The sequence below is a fragment of the Drosophila erecta genome, unplaced genomic scaffold (assembly GCF_003286155.1).
Source record: "Drosophila erecta strain 14021-0224.00,06,07 unplaced genomic scaffold, DereRS2 tig00000000-arrow-pilon, whole genome shotgun sequence".
Classification (NCBI taxonomy): domain Eukaryota; kingdom Metazoa; phylum Arthropoda; class Insecta; order Diptera; family Drosophilidae; genus Drosophila; species Drosophila erecta.
The window spans coordinates 1,722,465-1,743,808 of NW_020825194.1; the positions used below are offsets into that span (position 1 = coordinate 1,722,465).

Here is a 21,344-nt window from a genome sequence, read left to right on the forward strand (position 1 = left end):
GCTGGGTTTAGATCAATATACAAATGAATCAATAGTTTCGGTTCGATTGCGAGGCGCGCTGCTTTGTTTGGGGCTTTTGCGATGCAACTGACCGAATGCAGGCGCAAATGCAAATTCAAGTCGGAAACTGCATCGAAATGCAATCAAAGTGCCAATTGACGTCGAGTATCTGCTGTTTCTATACTATGTTCTATACTATATGTTCTATGCTCGTATATATATAGAGCAGTGGGGTTAACTTTCGATTTCTCGCCGTTGACAAATTCCTGGCATTCTGCTAATATTCCTCGCGGGCCTTTCCCGCGTGAATTCACATGAATTCCTCCTCATTTTCCGCCGCGCGGAAATGGCATCCATTGTCAGGGCCAAGTGGCCGATTCTCTTAACTCGGACTTATGGCCACTTGGCCGCAATTAATGCCAGTGCCGCTTTCTTTTGAATATTAATGGGCGCATTAACCGCAAATTGCAGCCGAACTGCCATAATTGCACTCGTTAATTTGCAGCACGAAAAATATAGCACATGGTGAACAAATAAGTAAATTATGCCAGCAAGCCGAGCCAAATGTTTAATTAAATAGTTGTACTTAGTGCCGCAGGGTGAAGTTGACTACAAGAAAATCCTTTGAAGGACTAACAATATGCCTAACGAAACAATGCATTTTCCAAATTCGAACAATGCAATTATTTACTTAAATTGGGCAAGTACAGCTTATAAACGTGAATTGCGAAAATGTTTTATATTCGTGAAAAGCACAGGGAAATGTGGAAAAGCAGCCTGAGGGCGGAATAGTCAAATGGGACCGAGTGCATGGAAATGCAATGAAAAACAAGCCAATTGAGAACATGGCCAAATGTCAATTTTTGGCATATGGAATTGTGGAGCGGATTTAGGGGTCAGTGGCTCGTTTGGGCATCATCAAATGGAAATAGTAATTTATGGGGATTATTTATCTGCGTGCTTTGAAGGGGGAAAGTGGAAATTGGAAAATGGAAAATGGAATATGGAAAACGCAAGATGATTCTGTGTAAACAAGCAAATGTCAGTTTGCAGTCGTCGAGCTGTTGGTAATTTATTGTTGAATTGGGTTAGGCAAACGTTTGTACAGCTGAACTAATTTGCAAATTGCGTTTGTAAGTTCTGTGTTCTGTATTAATTGTAGTGAAATGCCAGTAACCTGAAGCCATTGCTTCTGTTTAACCAAACAGATCCCTTAAGTTCGGCCAATTTCCAGCTAATTGCCTTCTTTTCACTTGCATTTCGGGCCTTGCAAACTCCAGGGGAGCTCAGGAAAATCTGCAAAATTTCCTCATCCAATCGCAAATGGACAAGACTGTTCCTTTTCGGATGGAGCACAGAAACTACGCGCCACATTTTGTAAATTGAATTTTATCTGTCGAGATTTTTGCGGCGCGCTCAAATGTAATTGAAATAAATTCTCAATAGAATATCCGGCCAACGTTGGCGGAAGCTTATGGCAGGCAATGAAATTATTTGTTTGTTGTTCTGGCGGAGATGTAACGCTCTGCAAAATTCAAATCCGAAACCCAGGCGATTTCAAGACACTGAGCAATGGGCGAATTTCCGTTGCGGCAGGTCAAAGAGTTTGATTCGGAGGAGCGATTTTGGACAAATAAATAGGGCCAGGGTGTTTGAAAATTAAATGAAATACATGCCAGTCATAAAGCGGATTTTCACCAGAGCGCGGGAGGGAGACAGCGAGAGCGGAGCGACAGAGAAGGCGAACCGCTCAGCGAACTAAATGGCACGTTCATCATACGCCCCGTGTACACAATTTGGCAGCTTTATTTATATACCGCAGCATGAATGCTGTAGCATATACGCCAACACACTCGCCTTATGTTTTCACGCAAAACGTTTGCCTCTCAATTATATAAACAAATTTCGATTGTATTCAGTGCTCAGTGGCGGGGCCAGTGTGTGCATTAAAATTATAAATTGTTTGAACAGCCCAGGCGCAAATAAATAAAACACCAGCCAAAACGAAAGCGAAGCGCATAAATAACTGGCCAAATGTACTCGCACCTCGGCAGCTGTGGGCTTTTCCTCTTTTTCCGAAGGGAGGTGGGCGCACCTGGGAAAATCTCCTTGGGAACTGCAACAAGTGAATGGGGGCTAAGCGAGCGTCAAAGGCCAAGAGACGCCTGACATTGAAATGTCGTCTTGTTGTGTCACGCCTTTCACACACACACAGCCGTGCACTGGGAGAAACCGAGGGCGAGTGGCCCTAACAACAAGGTGGGCTATAACTAAGAAGCAACTCCTCTACAGCTCTCGATCTGGCTTAGTTCTGATTAGCCAGGGAACAGGCATAAAGTAGAGCCATTTTCCAAATAGTTTCCAGTGTACTCGCATACACATGTTCTGATTAGCCAGGGAATAGGCATAAAGTAGAGCCATTTTCCAAATAGTTTCCAGTGTACTCGCATACACATGGACACACACACTTGCAATGCACGTTTCAGTGGCTGCGAGTGAGATATTTGTTTGGACTTCGAGAGGCGCCGCCGCGTTGACAGCTGTCAATGAAAACGGGGTGAAGGGCGCAGGGATCTGTGGCGCTTCTGGTGGTGCGGTGGGTGGTGCGGTGGTGGGTGGTGGCATAGTGGGTGGTGCAGAGACAGCTGTCCCTGCGCTGATTAGCGCTGTGGCTAGCCGCATTTTGCGGAATGCGCTGGCAAATTCAAAACAATATAATATGCCAGCAAGCACAATAAAATCATAGGGAAAACCGCTGTGGTCGACGGTACCCAGCGGAATATCCTGGCTAATCGGGCGGAAAACTCCGAATGCCTTCCCCGAAAACATCCGCAACTAAATCCGTTCAGAGCTGAGCTGGCCCCGCACGGATTCCAATTAATATCCGCTCCATATTACGATGCCTAATCAAGGGAATCCTGGACGGGACAGCAGGACAATGGGCGTCGCTGGCCACAGGAAATTCCATTATCCCCGCCCGTCCCCAAGCTCCGTATGGGGACTCATGTACTCATGTATGGGTGAGCTGTCCGGTTATGTGAGTTTACGGCTTGTTGCACAAACTCACAAATTAGCATGCCCCATTTGATTGGAACGGCGGAGCTGAGCAAAGATTTGCTTAACTACATTCCAGTCGGTGGGAATAATATGGCAAAGTTGCTCGTTTTGGTGTTTATTAAATACTGCACTTCCATAATGTTTGCATTTAATGGGCCATAAGCAGATAATTTAATAATGCCACATTGTGTGTATTTGGTTTTGAGCCAGATTTTATTGAAATTAATTAATCAGTGCTAAAGCGGCTTCAGATTTCAAACAATATTTTATGCAATTCTATAACTACGCTAACACCCAGAGTTTTGAATCAAATTAGCGCCGTTTAATGAGCGAGTCAAATCAGGAAACAACAGTGAAATCAACTGTGAAATTTGTGACAGTTTTCCGCTTCGCCTCGCATTAAGGATAATGAAAAGGGTGGGGGTGGGCAAAGCGCCGCCGTATCTCCTACGACTTTATTTAACTAATTTTGCATTTTGAATGCAAACTCGACTTCGGTCACGTACCCCTGCGGCCGGAACTTTGACCTGTTAAGCGCATAAAAATGACAAAAACGGTACGTGACTCATTAGCCGCCTTCGCCCAGGAAAAGCCGCCGGGTGAAAGTCCACGGGGAAAGCGGGACCAGTTCACCAGTTTAGCAGTTCAGCAGTTCAGCAGTTCATGAGCTTCGGCAAGGAAACCGGACTTTGCCAGCGCAATTAGTTCGGTAAGCTGCTCGGGGCGGGTCACATACGATCCTGTGTGTAACATATGCCCCTCCTGGCAGGGCACATCCTTATCCCAATCCAGAGGATGAAACTCGTGCGTTTTCATTTCCATTTGGGGCCCATAAAAATGGGTAAACGGGAAAAGGCCGACAGACCGACCCAAAAAGAAGCAAATTGCAATGCAAATTTAATTTGGCTGCCATAAAGCTCGACGAAAGAAAAACGGGCTGTGTTTTGCTTTTTGCCCGGCGAGGGGGGAGGGGGCCAGACAGTCGTAAAACAGCAGCGGGAAAATCGAAGACTTTCCACGCGGCTGATGAGGGGGGGGGAGGGAAAACGCGTGGCCGCCGCGCCAAGCCGGAAATGCAATTTGTAGTTTTGTGCAACGATTTGTGGCAATTAATTGCTGCCCCACCACTTGCACCACCGAGCTGCACCACCCAACTTTCGCCCAGGGCGCGCCAGACCGCAAGACACGGAAACCTCAATATTTATTTTTTGTTCGCGTTTGCTCGATGTTTTTTTAGTCAGATACTTGGTTTTTTTTGCCTCTGCATTTGTTGGCGGCACAGAATTTATTGCATTTAATTTTTTTGCCATTTCTCTTCGAGTGTGGCGTTTTTTTGGCATCGCTCGGCATCGAGTATTTAAGTGATTTCTGCTTAATAATAATTTAATTCCCCGGTTTTTTATACGCCTTGCTGTTTGAAATCTTTTGTGATAATTTGCGCCGAAATCAAACAGCTGCAAAATTTGTATTTTTTGTTGGCTTTCCCCCGGCGACGTCGCCTATAGAAAGTGTGGCCGAACCAGATCTATACACCATATGTACATAGATACAATCGCCTATATGTCCGCCTATGTCGGTGCCCCAGTGTGTGTGATGTATAATATAGGGGAAGATTTATAATGTTCGTGGGACCGTATAAACAATTTGCTAAGACGCACATAGAGAAATGGCACTTGGTATAAATAATATAGCCAGAGTTCGCCATGTTTTGGCCAATTTCACAAGCGAAGTGATCAGTATGGCCGAAGATCCCTTCAGAACATGTGAATGATGATTGATAGTCTTTCAAAAGCCAACTATAGAGGAAATCGCGGCAATATTTTAGAAATGTATAAAATCGAAGCATCTCAGTATTTTTTACATTCGCAAAAATATGCGATGCTTTTATATTTTTCAATTATATTTTTCAAACAAGATGTTGTCTTGCGGAATATTCCCCCTCAGAAGCTTGGTAAACAATACTGAAATCGAAAATATTTTTAAAAAATTTCCAAGTTAAATAAATTTAAACGAAGTGTTCCTCAAGATGATTGCGAATATCCACTTAACATTAAGGCTTTTGGAAATAGTTTCCATCAGAAATTTCAGAAGCGTTTTTATAGCTTCCTGAACGGTTTTCATATTCAGAACGAATACATATTGTTATTCATGGCTATTCGAATTATGTCTGCACTCAGCACTCGCACCCCAAGTAAGTTAATGGATAATGGCGCCCTCTAGATGTATCCATAGGTCATAGTTCACTCACCTCAGTGATCTTCATGGTGCGCTTCACCGTCTTGCGGGTAACCTCGGTGGTTTCCTCCACGACATCGCCGTCCTCATCGATGGTCTCCGTGACCATTTTCTCGGTCTCGCCGGGAATCACCTCCTCGGTGTGCTCGGTGACCACGCTGGTCTTGCTCTCGGCATCGGGCTCGGGCTTGGTCTCCTCGGCGGAGCCACCGATAACATCCTCAATGTCCGACATTGTCACTGATTGATATCCTTTTCGATGGGAGTCGATGGGAGCTGATTCACTGGGCTGGTTGCTCTCTCGTCCTTGTGTTCACTTTCACTTGATCACTGATCACTGATCACAACAATAACACATAACACGCAGAATTGCTTGGGTTTTCTTCTTTCTTCTATCTTCTTTTCTTTATTTTTGCCTGAAAAAATACAAACGACCAGAGCTAGAAAAATGAATATTTTTTGTATATTCCGCTGGGCTCTTGGCAGCCGCTGGTTATTATATAAACAAGTGGAATTTCACGGCGCGCTGGTTCTTTAGTAACTTGTTTTCGACCCAATCACCGTATATTTGGGGCTATTGTGGATCCTTTGGGTTTACGCAGGTCTGGAGCCTTCGATCCTCTCGGGAAGTGCTCGACTATCGAACTGTAGCAACGTAACGTCGACCAGTGGCCACGAAAGGCGCGACAACAACGAAGAACGGAGAACGGATGACGGATGACGGAGAATTACGGAACAATGGGACTACGGAAGAATGGATGAACGGAACAATGGGACAACGGAACAACGTAGAGACGTGGTGACAAAAGCGGCGGAGGAGCGAAACAAGTTGAAAGATGGAGCACTATCGAAATCCCATCACATCACTTCAGCCTGTTTCGAAAACAAATCCGGAATAATTACGGAATAACGGAACGCACACGAGCCGAATTACACGATCACGGGTCTTCTACTTGCTGCCTCCGTCCTAGCTTCTTCTAATTCTTCTAGTTAGAATCTTCTGCCGTCCGCCACCGGAACCGACGCCGGAGAGCAGAGCGGGACGGCCTGAGTCCCGGAGGGTCTAGTGGGGCAGAGGCCGCCAACGGGCAGGCCACTGGTGCGAGCGGGACGGCCCGAGACAGCCGTCTTTCGGGCGACCAAGAGAAATTCTCCACGCTCTCTCCACTCTCCACTCTCCACTCTCACTCTCCGTTCTCTGCCGCTCTGCTGCCGCCGCTGACGTCTGCTCAATTTTGAACGTTGATCTTCGTCGCGTTTCAAAACTTTTGCTGCTGTCGTTCCGTTCTTTTCTACAATGTGTGCCTGTACACGGAGAGAAAATGCTGCCAGAACTGGACTTGCATTTAGAAAGCTTCTTGTGTGCGGTGAGCAAGTTTCTTTGACTATATTTCCTATGTTGCAATCACGTACAATTCTCCAAAGTGGAACACCTGGTTTTTCTCAGTGCAGTGTTTCTTTCATTCTTTGAGCCAATGTGAAATTCAAATGCGAATGAGTTCGCTCGCTAATTGTCCGCCTGTTGCAATTTCTTCGTTCGACCAGGCGAGTGCAATTAGTGCGGCTGCCGGACGTCTGAAATCCGTCAGAATGTGAAACTCCGCCGTGCAGTGCTAGCTCATATGGTCGGTGGTCCCCAAACTCCCCACACCCCACACCCCCACCTACTTTCCATACTCCCCGCCAGAGACCCACGCACTCTTCTCGTCAATGTGCGTGGAGCTATTTTGGGTGGATTTAACAATAGACAGCCAAAAGAGGCAGCCAAGGATGAAGATACTGAAACTGCGGACTTGAAGATACCTGAAAAAGAGATTTCACCTAAATTATAGAGCTATACATTAGCATTAAGTACACGACCTTGCAAAATGTACATGTGAGTAGTAACAAATATCTTATACCCTTGAATTTACATAGATTTGAAGGGATTTCATTAATCTATTGTTTCTTAATTCACTTTTCAGAGCCATTTCCCCATAAGCCCTTTGCTGTTTTCCCGCTTTTGGATCCACGTTTCGTTGTCCAACAAGCCCAGACATCCCTTCGATACCCTCTGTGCGCAAACAACTCTGAATCGGGTGGAATATATTGGGCTGATCCGGCTGGCCATTTGGCCGTGCGGCATTTGACGCCCTCTTTTCCTTTTTCATGCGCTTTTCTTGTTCCCATATTTTCTGTTCGCTTTGCCTTTTTCCTTTGGCGTGCCAGCGTTCGAGGTCCGAGTGGAGGCAGTGCATCACAGCCAGCGGGGCCTGTACAGGGTGCCTTGTGGCAGGGGCATCTGTCGGAAGCTGCCCATCTCAAGTGGGTTCACCTTCTGCCTTCTGTCTGCTGTCTTCTGTCTTCTGTCCGATTTCTGAATTCTGATTTCTGATTCTGCGCTGATTCCGATTCAGATTTCTGATTAGCGAACGCTTTCAATTGCTGGCGTTTGCTGGCATTCGGGGGCTTTAGTTTTGACAGCGATGTGCGGACTTCCTGTATGGCATCGCGGACTGCACAAGATATATGAAAGACAAGTGTTTCGAGTCCGCGGACCCCCGGTTTTCCCCGAAGCGCTGTGTAAACAAAGCGCCCAGCACACGCAAGAAGAATATTCTAAAATTAATTCTCGAAAATGTCTTTTCAGCTCGGCAAACGCAGCGACATGATGCGGGACAAATGCCTGAATATAGATACATCCAATGGATGTGTCTCTGATGAGCAAATGCAATTATGTGGCAGGGCAATGGGAGCTGGGTGGAGTTGAGGCTGCTGGGTAATGAATAGAGCCACGAAATAGAGCAACTCCTTCGAGTTCCCTCTCGACGGTCCTGCTCTGCATCTGTGTGTTTGCATGTGGAAAACCACACTGATGACAGACAAGCCACGGCAGAGAAAGCCAAAGGATAACATGAGATAACACACATCAAAAGCCACTCAGACACCCACACACGTACAGCAGGGGCTGGGAATATAGGACGGGTTGTGATTATCCTTGTTATCTACGAGGGAAATAGGGATAATGATTAATATGCCATCGTAATTATTGCGGTTTATTCATTTTCTCATTTGGAGCTGTATTTACATGTTTCTCTGATTGCCTTTTGAGATGTGACTGATATTATTCCTAAGTAAACTTAAAGTTAATAAAGCCACCGTTGCCAGTTGAGAGTGCTATCTTTTTGGAGTGTCCTGTGGATGCACGCATATGTGCGCCCAACCCAGCTGCTCGTGATCCTTTGGGCGACGAGAAATCAGCGCTCAAATATGATTAATAAGTAATTTCTTTGTCAACAAGTGACTGGGGATGGCCTGCAATGACGACAACGGCGATAACGACAACGAGAACGGAACGACGCCCTGGAAATCTTTAATAAAATACATGCATAAATAAATTATAGGGCAAACAGAGGAAGCAGGCGAGGAAAACAAACTGGGTGGACATGAACTGCTCTGAATGGAGGCGAACTGGTAATAAAACAAAGCGGCGACGGCGAAGATACACAGATACAAGATACAAAGGGGTGACATGTGCAACCGGGGCGTGACCGCACTTCCCATTTTCCGGGCTCATATACAGGAACCACTCCACGTTTGCTTTTCCCAGCCACTTTTCAGAGCTCCTTGGCCTTGGCGTTGCCCTGTGTTTTTCTCAGTTGTAAATTGCACAAAGTAAATGAAGTGCTTTTTATTATAAGCCAGCAAGCCACCGTTGCCTGTTCCCAGCAGTGAGAAAAATAGCAATCAAATATTAGGGTTTTAGATTAACAGAGATAGAGGTTGTCTGAAACATTAAAGCCTCATATTTTTCGATATACAATCAATGAACTCTGCAGTTATCAGTAAATAGGTATTGAATCGATGGTCGATTTTGAATATATTTTTCTTTGTGTACTCCTCCTATACCGCGCTTTTCCCGTTGCCTCGAGTTTTCTTTGAATGCGGCCCGCCTGCCAAGTGTCGTTGACTCTCGCTGACCTAGAGGGAAAATAAAACCAAGGGAAATGCCTTGCCAAGATTCATGTGTAGATGATTCTGGGAAATGAAGAAAGTTTCACTCTCGACATGCAAAAGCGGAAGGCCCGAAAACGATTTCTGTCAACTTCTGGAGAATTCCCATTGCCTGCCGTCCATTAATTGAGCTGTTGGAGGGCTGGCTGGGAAATTGAGGGAAAACCGGGCAAAAGCAGCTGGCAATCGACCAACGTAGGGTTCAGATTCGCCCGCACTCGACTTGTTTGACTTGCGATTTTCCCTCTAACTGAAGCGAAATGCAGTTAGCAGCAGCAGCAGCAGCCGGAAAGTGTAGAAAAAGACAAACAGCCGGATGGCTGGATGTGGGTGGTAATGGCTGCTTTAGGAATGCAATTCAGGGGAAACTAAAACGGAAACTGCACACACTGGGTATTCGCATAGCATACTTTTAGGTGCTGCTGGGCTGCAGGCAATGGAATGTCTCTAATCTGGTAGCCAACTACTGCAGCTACTGCAACTACTACTGGCATGCATAAATCTGCAGTGGCGAAGAATCTCTGGCCGGATTGTCTGCCCTGCACACCCGGCGAATGAGCAATTTCCCAGCAATTCTTTGGCCGTTGCCAATGTTTGCCCTCGCAAGCATGCTGCGGAAAATGTTCGCTTATCGGAATCCAAGTGGGTCTCAGCCCTCACCGCAAAGAGCACTGCAAGAAACTAGGCATAAGAAACTAGTTATTTACTAGTCACAATATTTCAAGGTATAATTTGACAGCTAAACATACGTTGCTTCCCCCACTTGGTTTGGTTCTAAGCATATTGATCTACTTTGTATACCTCTAAAATGTATTAACCATTTCTCCCAGTTGAAAGAAAGCTTAGAGTGGCTTCGCCCGAAAGAGTGGTGGGCGGGGGTGGGGCAGCTGCAACTGTTCTGGCCAAGAAGGTTTATCATCAACTGCACGCCGCAAGCTAAAAGAGTGGCTTGCGCTGGAATATTTGCTAAGTATTCCGCATTTGTATCTGTGCCAGTAGTCGTATCTGTATCTGTATCCGTATCTGTATCTGCAGCTTGCTGCGGGCTGTGGACAGTGAGCAGTCGAAGCGCAAATGGAAATAAATAGTTGCCCTGCTCTTTTGTCTAATTAAAACGTTTCATTTCGTTCCAGCTCCATTTGTTGACGTCACACGCACAGAGCACGTGTGTGTGTGTGTGTGTGTGTGGGCACACGCTGACTCTGAGATAGCAGGGCATATTGACTGGCTGGAACGGAAGGCCGCCATAGTCAGGTGCTCAAATTTCTGAATTCTATTTGAAATAAAATACCTTTAATCTCTGAGAAGCTTTCACAATACGCCTTGAAGGTAAACATGGAAAATGGAAGTTACTGAATCTCCAATTATTGGATATCTTTCAGTCGACAAGTTTGCCAATCGCTGTGCTGGTCCGTTCCCCCTTCTTCTCTGTGTGCGTGACGGACAAACGCACGGGCGCACTTTCCCACAAGCCCCCTTTCCCCCACTTTCCCCCACTTTCCCCCACTCGGCCCCCGGAAAAACGCACCGTTGTGGGCTGGCCAAATGGTTTCATCTTCATTTGGTTCTGGTCCTGGTCCTGTTTTTCTGGCCGGACATATGTACATGTGCCGAGTCCTGCTTCGCCATTATGATGATTTATGAACGGAAATCATTTTTCGCCCAGTGCGGCTTTTCTGGGTGGCCGAGGGGGTGGTGTTTGGTCTAGGCCTCCACTTGGAGGTCCTGCTACGCCCCGAAGTATGCAACAGTTTTCAATTTCGTTTCCGTTTGCTGCAAACTTTCGCTTCACACTCGGCTGGCTCTTTTAATTTGAAAACCAATGCTGCTCTGGCTTTTCTGGCTCTGGATTTTCAGTTCGGACTCGCAGTCGTTCGCAGTTCGATTTGACTTCATTTGGGGAAAAAGTTTTGCCGACCAGCTGGCCGCAGATTGATGAGTTTTCTTTTTCGGGTGGCGCATTAATTTCCCTTTAACAAATTCAGCAAACTTTCTTCTGCACTGGGCAGCTGAACGTGTTTGGCTCAGTCCGTGGTATGCAACAAGTGGCCATGGCTTGCTGATTTATGGTGCGATTGGTTTTTATAGCAGAAGCTCGATTTCCAAAGCTTTTTGAATGGGCTTTTAGGCGGGTTGCATTTGTGCGGACAGCAACCAGCCAACACATCTTTAGTGCTTAAAGTGCAGTTATTAGGGTTAGGAAAATGTATGCCCTATGTAAAAAACCACTATTCTTTTTGAGTTGGTCTATACCCCGTTTAAGTGTTTTAGATACGATATGTTGCAATTGGATTTTTGTTTATCTCTTACTTCCGCAGTGGCATAACCATGATGATTCAGCGCTGCAAACGGGTAAACCTTCGAGCAAGTTGTGGGATTCCCCGCGGTTCCAAGAAAGATGTATCTTGAAAACCCCGCTTGAAAAGCTCGAAAAGCGCGGCTCGTTCTGGGATTGGGAGGCTGCGGCGCTTTTGAGAGAAAACTTTCCCCGTCTCCAAGCTCATCCAAGCCAATCCGAGTGGAAAACGAGCGAAGCGGGTTTCGTGATGTGGCGATACCATCAGTTCGACTTTCGACGCGCTGCCAGAAACACCGTGAGCACCGCTTAACCAAAGTATATATCTCAGAAATACATATTATATATGCTGACTCCCAGAGAGTGGGAGTAACTCAAAAAAATAATAGTAAAAAACAGAACGAAAGAACTGAGAGTGTTCTAGTGCCAGTCAAGTTAATGTTTAGTGCATTTGATTTTGAGCGGGCTGCAATAAATAAACAACGTTTTTCACACCGTTAACACAAAGTTGAGGCTCTAGAAAAACAACAAGTGAAAGTGCTTCAAGCAACCGCAGCAAAACAAACGAAAAACCCAAGCTCAAAACCAAAACAAAACCAGATCTTTCAGCTGATTACTTGGCGATTTCGTTTTTGTGCATTTGTGATTAACTTATTTTTAGCAGCTAATTGTTCCAAATCGAAGGTCACGCAATCGCCTTCGTTTGCCCTAATTAAGATTCAGCTGGAATTTAACTCAGCTACCAATTTATTGTCGATCTCCCGGGGAAAGAAGAAAAGAAGTGTAATTATTTTAACAAAACTGTTGTTAGGAATGCAATCTACTATTTGTTGACTGTTTGTACTAAAGTACAAAGTAGCTTAAGTAGCAGCCATGTATCTTCTTTAAAAGATATTTTATTAATTGCCGTCCCTGAACTTGGACCACTTCCTTCCGATACAGAAAAATATACATAAATTCCCGACCGATCCCAGGAATATCTGACGCAATGAGCGCCGTGGATGCCATAATCAATTACAAGCGCAGTCCCAACGAGGACTTCTACGGTCTGCTCCACTGCGATGAGAACTCATCGGTAAGTTGCCACCAACCTATCCTGCCACTATGTTGTATCTATGTATCTGCGCACCCCACTTCAGTGCACCTTTGCTCGACATGTTGCCACCAACTTTGCTTTTCAGGGCAGCCAAACTCGGCTCATCAAACTTTTCCTTCGAATTTAATTAGGGACTAATCGAATTGTGGCTTTCAAAAGTGCGACTAATCGAATTGGGGCCCGTAGTTCGGACCAGTTTTGAGATGCGGTGGCTTAATTGAATAGCTTTCATAAGCCTTAAAGTCAAATTCCTTATTAAATGCTCGTGCAGGCAATGCAAGCCTTCGCATGAAATCATCTATGAAATCAGATACAGTTCGTGTGGCGTCTCGGCACTGAGAGAAACAGAGCAGCAATGTAAGCAATATACCATAAAACAATACCATGCGCCAATGTGGGCTCTGCGAGTGCTCACATCTATTTTCTCGCAGTGTGCGCCGAAGGCAAGAGGTTTGCTTTGAGAATTAGTTTCAATTACTCAGTCAGCCATCGTAGATTGGCAGAATTGGCGTTGATCCGCCGCCGCCGCCGCCGCCGCAGCAAATGCAGTTCGAGCATCGAGTGCAGCTTGAGTCACAGGTCCAGAGATCCAGGGCTCAGCATCCTGCCAAAGTTAGGAGCCCATCTAAGCCAGCCGATTGTGGCTGTGCCAACTGCTGTCTGAACAGAATTAACGAGCTCGGTTTTGGCAGGCCATCTCGGGCGGCTTAATGGCATTTACCCATCGGCAGACTCGACTCCACAGCCCTGACATTCATCCTGAGCTGTCACATTTTCTGGCCCAGTTGTTGCCTTTCAGCGAAAGGTGCCAGAACGCTGGCTCTAATCAAATTTATTGGCCCAGAAAATACCGAGGCCAGGGAACCACACGCTTTTTGCGAGCTGTCGATTGCATCAGGCAGAGTGGGAATGGAATCGATTGAATTATGCAGAGGCTCCCTGGAATCGATTTGGCTGAGCATGTAAACAAAATCAAATATTTGTAGAGGGCTGGGAGCGAATCGGAGGAGCTGGGGCACTAAGCATTCTGGCCCGGCCCTTATCACGTAGCCCTAGATTTGCCACTGACCCCTGACCCTCTGCCATTGTTTGGCAAACCATCTCTATCTGCATCTCCATCGCCTAGTATCTATGCTGGCCGACAATTATCTCGACTTGGCGCCCATTTCCCACTTAAGAATGCAGCCCATCCATTCTCATGCAGATTAGTCTGTAGGAATTTGCATACGCAAGCCAAACAATCCTCCAACCAGAGCTCCACAAACTTGAATTGTTTTCAGGGCTAATTTGCAGAGGAGATCGGCAAGCGATTCTGGCCATTTTAATTGGCCGGGTGCAATCTGATGGGGGAATTAATCAAGTGGAAATTGAAATTGGTTCTGTTGATTGCGGTGACAATTTATTGGCTTGCAGGGCATTAATTGGGGCCATTCGATTGTGTAACACGAGGTGAAGTGCGAAGTGCTAACTTTCCCCTGCTTTCCCAGTCCATTGAAGCAATCCACAAGGCAGAAGCTCGAAATTCACCGAAAGTCTTTAGAACAGACTGCATTTGTCTAATTATAGAAGGCCCAAGGCTGCGGCTGCTTTGAGCACGTACAATCTGGCGTATGCGCAATATTAATTGCGCTGAAATTAATCATACGCACCGTTGCAGCGCAAATGGAGCTCAGCGCACTGCCTGCAAGTAATCCACCTTCTGCAGCTGGAAGAGAAAACATCTATGCAAGCCATCAGTTCTGTCAACATCATGGGCACACATATATTTTTCGAATGCCATGGTGACCTAAATACATTTGCTCTATGGCAGCTGCTTTTTGACGTTTCCCCCGCAAACAATAGACTCGAACCCGAATGGAATAAAAAGGGACCCATGCTGGTCATTCTCATCTCTTTTCTGTGCGGCTGCCTTCGTCCTTTGTGCGCCGCCCGATGGAGCGCGAAAAGCCATTTCCATTTACAAGACAATAAACAAGCAGCTTTGTGCGCTGAACACTGCGCGAAAAGTGTGTATTTTCGGGCCATCTCTGGCTGCCGTTGATGAAGTGGCGGCACTTGAATTTCAGTTTGAGGAAACTGTCAGTCAGTCAGTTAGTAAATTGTTTCAGTGCCAAGAAGCCCACTGTCATCATTTTTACTTCTGGTCCCGAGGAAAGCGAGTATCAGATCATCGTTGGTAGCTGTCAACTTGTTGCTCTTGGCCGAAAGAGACTTGCGCTTAATTAATAACAATTGTTTGCCAAGTGTCAAAAGCCTTGCGCCGGAGTCAAGGACACTGACAAGTGAATTAATTTGGCAGCAGCTTTCAAACCCTCAAAGTTTTCCGCCTCTGCCCGCAATCCGTTCGCTTTTCTTGCTGCAAGTGCGTAGTTTTCCCAACCCGCCGCAGTAATGGCCAAAAGCGACAGCTTTTCTATTACTTTAAGTGGTGCTTAGCTGCGCACGAACATTTTGCTCGTCAAGTTTTAATGTTTGCTTATTGTTGTTTCGTTATTCGGTGGTTGGATGGCTGCGGATGGGTCTGATCCCCTCTTTCTGCGGGGGATTGTCTGCCAGTGACAGCTTACCTGAGCTCCAGAGTCCTGAGCTCCTGAGCTGCGGTCTCCTTGGCAATCTGTATGCCGCAGGAGACGTTCACATATCACTTGTGTCCCTGGCTGCCCTGCCCTTATGTAAAGTGTGATACACACAATTTGTATTTTAAAAATGTGTGCCACAAAATACTTAGTTAATTTGCATCGACGCAATCACTTAGCTCGCCCGACTAATTTTGCCGCCCGTTTTCCTTTGCAGCCCGAGCAGATCCAGGCCGAGTACAAGGTCCTGGCCCTCCAGTACCATCCCGACAAGAACTCCGGCGACAAGGAGGCGGAGGCCAAGTTCCAGCAGTTGAAGGTAGGTGAACGGCGAAAGAAAACACGGCAAAAGATCCAAGGGATCCCAGGGAAAGCGCCCGAAATAAAGAAAATGGCAAGCGCTTCGGAATTTTACATATTTAATGAAGTTTTTGGGGGGCGGCGACTGGGGGATTGTGAATTTGACAGCCTGTGGGGCAATATGTTCGAGATAAAAGTTGCCAGCGCGAGCTTAAAATTAAAAGACGTTTAAACCCGATACTTATTATGCTTCAGCATCCTGGCAGCCGGCGAGTACTTCGAACGTATTCGGATACCCCAGGCGGAATTTATCCAAAATATATCTCTGATATGGGAGAACTCAGGGGGCAATTATCGAAGCCACACAATTGCTTTTGGAATATAAGAATTTCCAGCGATTTACATTTCAAATTGAAGCGTTTCTGAAAGCGAAATCCTGTACTTTCCTAAAAACATTTTAGCGAAATTTAAAATTAAAATAAAGTACTGGTAGCATCAAGCAAACTGGACTAGAAAAACAAAAGCCACGTCTTTGTACATTGATACTTAAGACAGTTTCAAGAAATTCGCAGAATTCGAATATAAATGAAAATGCTGAACTTCTCGGAACTTGGCGGACTTTTAAAGCCGCACAAAAGGCTCGAGTTCAGTTGGGAACTTTCTGTTTCTGATCTCGATAAATGGCTGGAGTCTGTGGGTGGCATTTTCCAACCCACTGATAGTTTTCCCTTGATAGTTTCCTTAATTAGCTGGCCTCCCACGCAACCGAACGCGTCTATTCAAAGTCGTGTCTGTCAGTGGGCGAAAGTTTAAGCTGTATTAAACAATGGCTGCCCTTTGCACTCGCACTCGCACACACATGCACTTAACCCACTTACACACAGGCACACTATTCAGTGGCACCAACACTCACACACACACACACACACACTCACACACAGCGCGGCCTCAAATTGAATTTTCCAGGCTACAAAAGAAAAACAAGGCGGCAACGATGAGATAAAATAAATTACCCATACAAAATATATTTTTTGAAAACGGTTATTGATTTTCCTCATCAAAGGACAAAAGGGCGGTCGGGGGAGAAAGGGGCGTGTCGGAACCTGACAACTCATTAACGTGTGGCTAAAAACGAAATGAAATTGATGTCAAGGGGAAAAGTGTGGGATGCCTAAGGTAAAAACAAGGCTTTTTGATGGGGGATGATGGCTTTTGTGGAGTGGAAAACATGAAAATAAAATTAGATTTCATCAGATTATGTAGCTGAATTTATAATAATTGGGAGCAAGTAGAAGGGTGGGAAATACTATATTTTCCACAGGTATAATTAGTTTTAATTAGTTTCTGGCATTAAAGTTCAACCAGCAGCGGTTTTCGCACCGCGAAGCTGGCTTTTTAATTAGATATTTGTAGCATTGCATTTCAATGAGCACAGAACGCTTCCAGGGGCATTCAGTAGTGGGTTAAGACCCTAATTGAGTTTCTGCAGCTCCCTACAGCTTGCTGAAGCATTACAATTTCCCATTCCCGGCGAACACCAAGTTTTAGCACACAAAAATAACAAAGGACCAAATTAAGGCGCCAATATCCACGAGGGTCCTTGGACTGGGCAACTCCCTGCCGAGTCGTAATAATACTTATGGCTGTTCGGAAGCTCCGCCGCGCTGTCCGGCGGAAAGGAATGCGCCGTACAATTTACGGCTCGTAATATGGAACGTGCATGTGTGCGGAGCTCGTAAATATGTCAGGATATGCTGGAGGACTCACCTTTATGGCTGGCCATAAAACAGATGCCGTGTGTGTGGGCCCATGAAGCGTTTAAATGAAATGCTGCGATTTTCATGGCCGCGCTTCCTAGGCGAATTTCGGAAGCAGTATGCAAATGAGCCAGGACTTCATCAACTTGCAACACAAGCTGTTCCGACAAAGGATAAGCAAGCCCGCAAGGATGAAGGTGGATCGGATTCTGGTCATGTGCAGATAAGCCGCTTCCAACTGCTAATTGCCGTTTTGAAGCTCCGAATGATTACCATGAAAAACGATTGCCCTAATTGCAGACAAACAGGCCAGTCGCCTCCAGGTTATCCAGCTCCTGTGGCGCCGCGGGAATGGGAGACTCGAGCCTTGTTTGCTGACCCACATAATCAGTGGCTAGTGAAATAATTGATTATCATGTAAACAGCGCCCCAAAAGCCGCCGGTACAATAAAACAGCAGGCCAGTGATGAAATCTCAGAGCCTCAATTGAGCATGTGTGCAAGTGGACGTCTGTCTATCTGGGTATCTGCACTGAGATAAAAATATACGTGGCTGTAGTAGTCTCAAAAACACTGATAACAGTCGTGTCCGCAAGTATGCAACATCCCAAGGATACCTCAATGTCCGTGAAAATTATGAAGTTTCTTATACATGTAAAACATATATCATATATGACATATTTTGAAGTGATCCCCAGTTTTTTTGCTAGCATGCCCATTATGCACATAAGCGAATTAAATACATTCAAATATAAGTGTACCATTTTGTGTGCTTGCACACTCGGAGCGCGTCGGTGTCTACCGTTGTGGCCATAGGTGTATGTTGGGCCTGCTCGGAAAAGTAGTCAAGATACATATCGAGGACCAGCCGAGGCTATCAAAATCACTTGAGCGTGCAAATGTGTGAAAGCCTCTCCGCAGATGAGAGTGTGTGAGTGCGGGTATTCCCCGCGTGGCTGTGTGCGTGCGTGTGTGTGTGGCAGCGCCAATAAGTGTGCTATAGTGGGCATATGAAATTGATTAACATGCAGGAGACACAACCAAGGCGGAAAATGATGGGTTGGCAGCCGAAACCTGTGCAGCTGTTGATTTTGCACTTGAGCAAATCCGAGTCCTGACTTTCAGGGGGCGTGGCAGTTGTGTGGGTTGCTGGTGCCCCTTTCAAGTTTGGTTTCGAGCAAAATACATTATGGCTTGTTTTTCCTACACATTTCGTGCTGCAGAATGAGAAATTTCAGTGAATCTGTGCGGCAGATTATTCATGTAAGGAAATTTCCAATTTCGAGAACAACAAATTCCAATGAAATGCCAAAGACAAGGTTATTGGAATGGGCTTACAAGATATTAGAGTGCTCTTGCTGAATTCCTTTCTTGCCTGATTGTTTTACCAATGTCCGCAGTTAGGAATATCAATAAACTGCATTTAAATGTACAACTCAGGAGTTGGGTTCCTATTTGTTCAACAATAAGCATTGAATTGAATAAACTTTCCTTGATTTGTGCGGAAAGTTTGAGAGAATGGTCGAGGGAAATGTATAACTAGGGATATGTTGAAGTCATATATTAATAAATTGTTGTAGTCCCCTAAAATGTGACTCCTGTTTACTTTCGCAGGAGGCCAAGGAAACCTTGTGCGATCCCGAAAAGCGGGCCATTTACGACAAGTGGCGCAACAGCGGCATCTCGATGAGCTACAAACAGTGGCTGGGCATGAAGGAGCATGTCGGTCAGGTGAGAAGATACACGATTGCCGAGAAAGTGGATAAAGAGGTATGCGTTATGGGCCAGGAACTCAGCGAACCAGAGAAGTAGTCGCCCCGTCTCCCTCACTCTGTCCAGCCCCCTCACTCCCTCTAGAGTCGTCCTTGTGTCCCGCTGCACTGCGTCAACGCTGGCCTTGCTCTCAGCATTTCCTTTCGTTGGTTTGTTTGCCGAGCTCGTAATGAAATTTGTAAGCCAAGCCGGAGTTCATTTTTGCTGTAGCACAATTAACGCGATTATTCATTACCCACCCGAAAGCCGCCCACTTCCACCCACGTCCACCCACTTTCCCGCCCACCAGGCTCTATGGTAATTTCCGCTGGCGAGCGAAGCGGAAATTGTCGTCATCCATCAGCGGCTGACATTGTCCGGTTCTGAAAAGGCGGCGGTGCTTTTGGCCCAAATCCGCATTTGCAATTCTAATTTTCAGCTCGGACACCTAGCAGAAACTTCAGGACGAAACGCTTTCCAAACGGAAAGAGTCCCTTGAATTCTATAAAGTTCCAGGGGGAAATAAACAATACAAATTTCATTCAAGGTAGTTCATTATGAAGGGGGCCTTCTTTTGTTTCAACTTTTGTCTTGTAATTAAAATTTGTCATTGTCTCCTAATATCCTTAAAAGTTTCATGCCTTGGAACTTACTTCTTGGGAAACAACGTGACCTTCTTCAATTTGTTTTGAATATTTATTTCACCTTTCACCCCAGCATCGACGTTTAAATGAAAAATTATTACATTAAACTCCTTATTTGTTTGGTATTTGCCATTTCCCCAACTCTCTGTGATATCTAGATGTGTACAATTCCAAATAGAACCCCTCTCCCCCGAATTTCTCCATGTCTCTCTATAAGCCCGCTCCTGAGTGCCCGATGAAATCCACCGAATGCGAACCTATCTTCAATGTGCCTCTTCATCCAACTCTGTGTGTGTTGCATGCGAAGTGGAGAGGACCAATGCACCGAAGCTGAAGAAGCAAGGTGGCTTGGTCCTCGGCCGAAACCGCGGGAATTTTATCTAATTAAATGCCTTTGTACCTCCACCACGCTCCGCCAACCAAACAAAAGTCCATGCACTGGGTCACCCCCAAGACCAAGGACCGCATGCTGCCGGAGACCGGAGGAGCAGCTGCCCAGGCACCTGGATCCGGATCCGGGGCAGGATGCAGCAGCGGAGGCCTGACCGCAGCCTCCCCCAACCCCGCCCACCGGCGGGCCTCGGAGGGCGGGGCGGCCTTGTACTACGGCAGTCGCAAGGGCGAGTGGGGCGGCGAGAACACCGATGTGGCCAACAAGTTCCGCAACTACGAGATCTAGGATGCGCGTCGCCCACAGATACAAGTTTCAATTTAAAAATATTTCAAGTCAAGCCGAGCGGGAGGCGAAAGTTATGCAATTATATCAAAATATTCTGAAGAGGGAAACAAAGTTTATTATCGATGTGTAACTTAAGTGTTGCGAACTACAGATTACAGAGCACAGATACTCTTATATAGATGTTTATAGGTGTACAAAAATATATATAGAAAAATGGTAATTAACTAACGTATCTCTAAGTGAAAGAAACTGTAATTTCAATAAACTCCCCCGATGAAAAATCCCAGGCGGAGCGGCAAGAATTTAAGTTGAAGTAATTAGTCAAATTTTATCGCAGTCAAGCATATAAATATACACACCATATACTATATATATTTATGTAATCAGTGTATTTGTATATCGATGTTTCAAAGTACCATGAATGTACCCCCAAGACAATCCCTTGGCAGCAAACAAAACTAAACTAAAGCGAAAGCTGAAGCTAAAGCTGTAACTAAACTAAACTATTACTAACCTAGTGACAGTCTAGCGATTTACCCACCACGAGCCAGAAAATGAGAACATACTGAAAGACATGGTAAAGCGAATTTAAACCTTTATACACACGACACATTTGCATAGTCAAAAAAAGTACATATATTATATCTCACTCGGTGTCCTTTTTAACTGCAACATTGCGAAAAGCCCCAATGAACTGTTTTCCCTACCTGAAAAATCATTTTCGCAGAAAAACTACAAAAAAACGTGACAAAATATCAAAGAAAAATCAAAAAAAAATGTGCAGAGAAATTTATATAAATGTTTTGATGGATAGAGCGGTGAACTTTTCAACTTATACAGCTAGCAGAGATTATTGTCATTATTATTGTACTATTACGCGCAGCGCAGAGAAATAATTACTACATAAATGTTGTTGCTGGATTTAAATGCATTACTTATACAACTACATATGCAGATCGT

General features: G+C 45.5%; 2 protein-coding genes and 1 long non-coding RNA gene across 6 annotated transcripts in view; 2 read left to right on the forward strand and 1 right to left on the reverse strand.

The window, feature by feature from the left end:
• The window catches only part of LOC6555224 (tropomodulin), a 50,597-nt gene extending 44,305 nt beyond the window's left edge, over positions 1 to 6,292 (reverse strand). The window contains exons 1-2 of one of the 4 annotated variants that reach the window (XR_003407612.1): positions 6,213 to 6,292; positions 5,306 to 5,708 (exon numbers count right to left, since the gene is read on the reverse strand). Coding sequence is in view for 1 of the 4 variants with exons in the window: in XM_015153610.2 (XP_015009096.1) it covers positions 5,306 to 5,527 (222 nt within the window). In the remaining 3 variants the exon portion in view is untranslated. Of the gene's footprint in view, positions 1 to 5,305; positions 6,036 to 6,212 lie in introns of those variants that run through there. The other 3 variants (XR_003407611.1, XR_003407613.1, XM_015153610.2) reach the window with 3 other exon arrangements.
• Positions 6,293 to 7,921: 1,629 nt separating this feature from the next.
• Positions 7,922 to 10,585, forward strand: LOC113564841. Its single transcript, XR_003408340.1, has 3 exons — positions 7,922 to 8,259; positions 8,440 to 8,745; positions 10,419 to 10,585. It is a non-coding gene; the product is annotated as an uncharacterized LOC113564841 (long non-coding RNA).
• A 1,259-nt stretch (positions 10,586 to 11,844) lies between these two features.
• LOC6555227 (J domain-containing protein) lies at positions 11,845 to 21,332 on the forward strand. The gene is made up of 5 exons (XM_026983756.1): positions 11,845 to 11,899; positions 12,524 to 12,656; positions 15,471 to 15,572; positions 18,924 to 19,040; positions 20,136 to 21,332. Exons 2-5 carry the CDS (start codon positions 12,570 to 12,572, stop codon positions 20,382 to 20,384), a joined length of 555 nt encoding a protein of 184 aa, XP_026839557.1. The 5' UTR covers positions 11,845 to 11,899; positions 12,524 to 12,569; the 3' UTR covers positions 20,385 to 21,332.
• The last annotated feature ends 12 nt before the right edge of the window (positions 21,333 to 21,344 follow it).

Excerpts from the sequence above, each read along its gene's own strand:
- LOC6555227 (XM_026983756.1), top strand. The coding sequence starts at position 12,570 with ATGAGCGCCGTGGATGCCATAATCAATTACAAGCGCAGTCCCAACGAG. Across the intron at positions 15,573-18,923 it reads CCAAGTTCCAGCAGTTGAAG|GAGGCCAAGGAAACCTTGTG; the intron begins GTAGGTGAACGG and ends TTACTTTCGCAG. Across the intron at positions 19,041-20,135 it reads TGAAGGAGCATGTCGGTCAG|TCCATGCACTGGGTCACCCC; the intron begins GTGAGAAGATAC and ends ACCAAACAAAAG.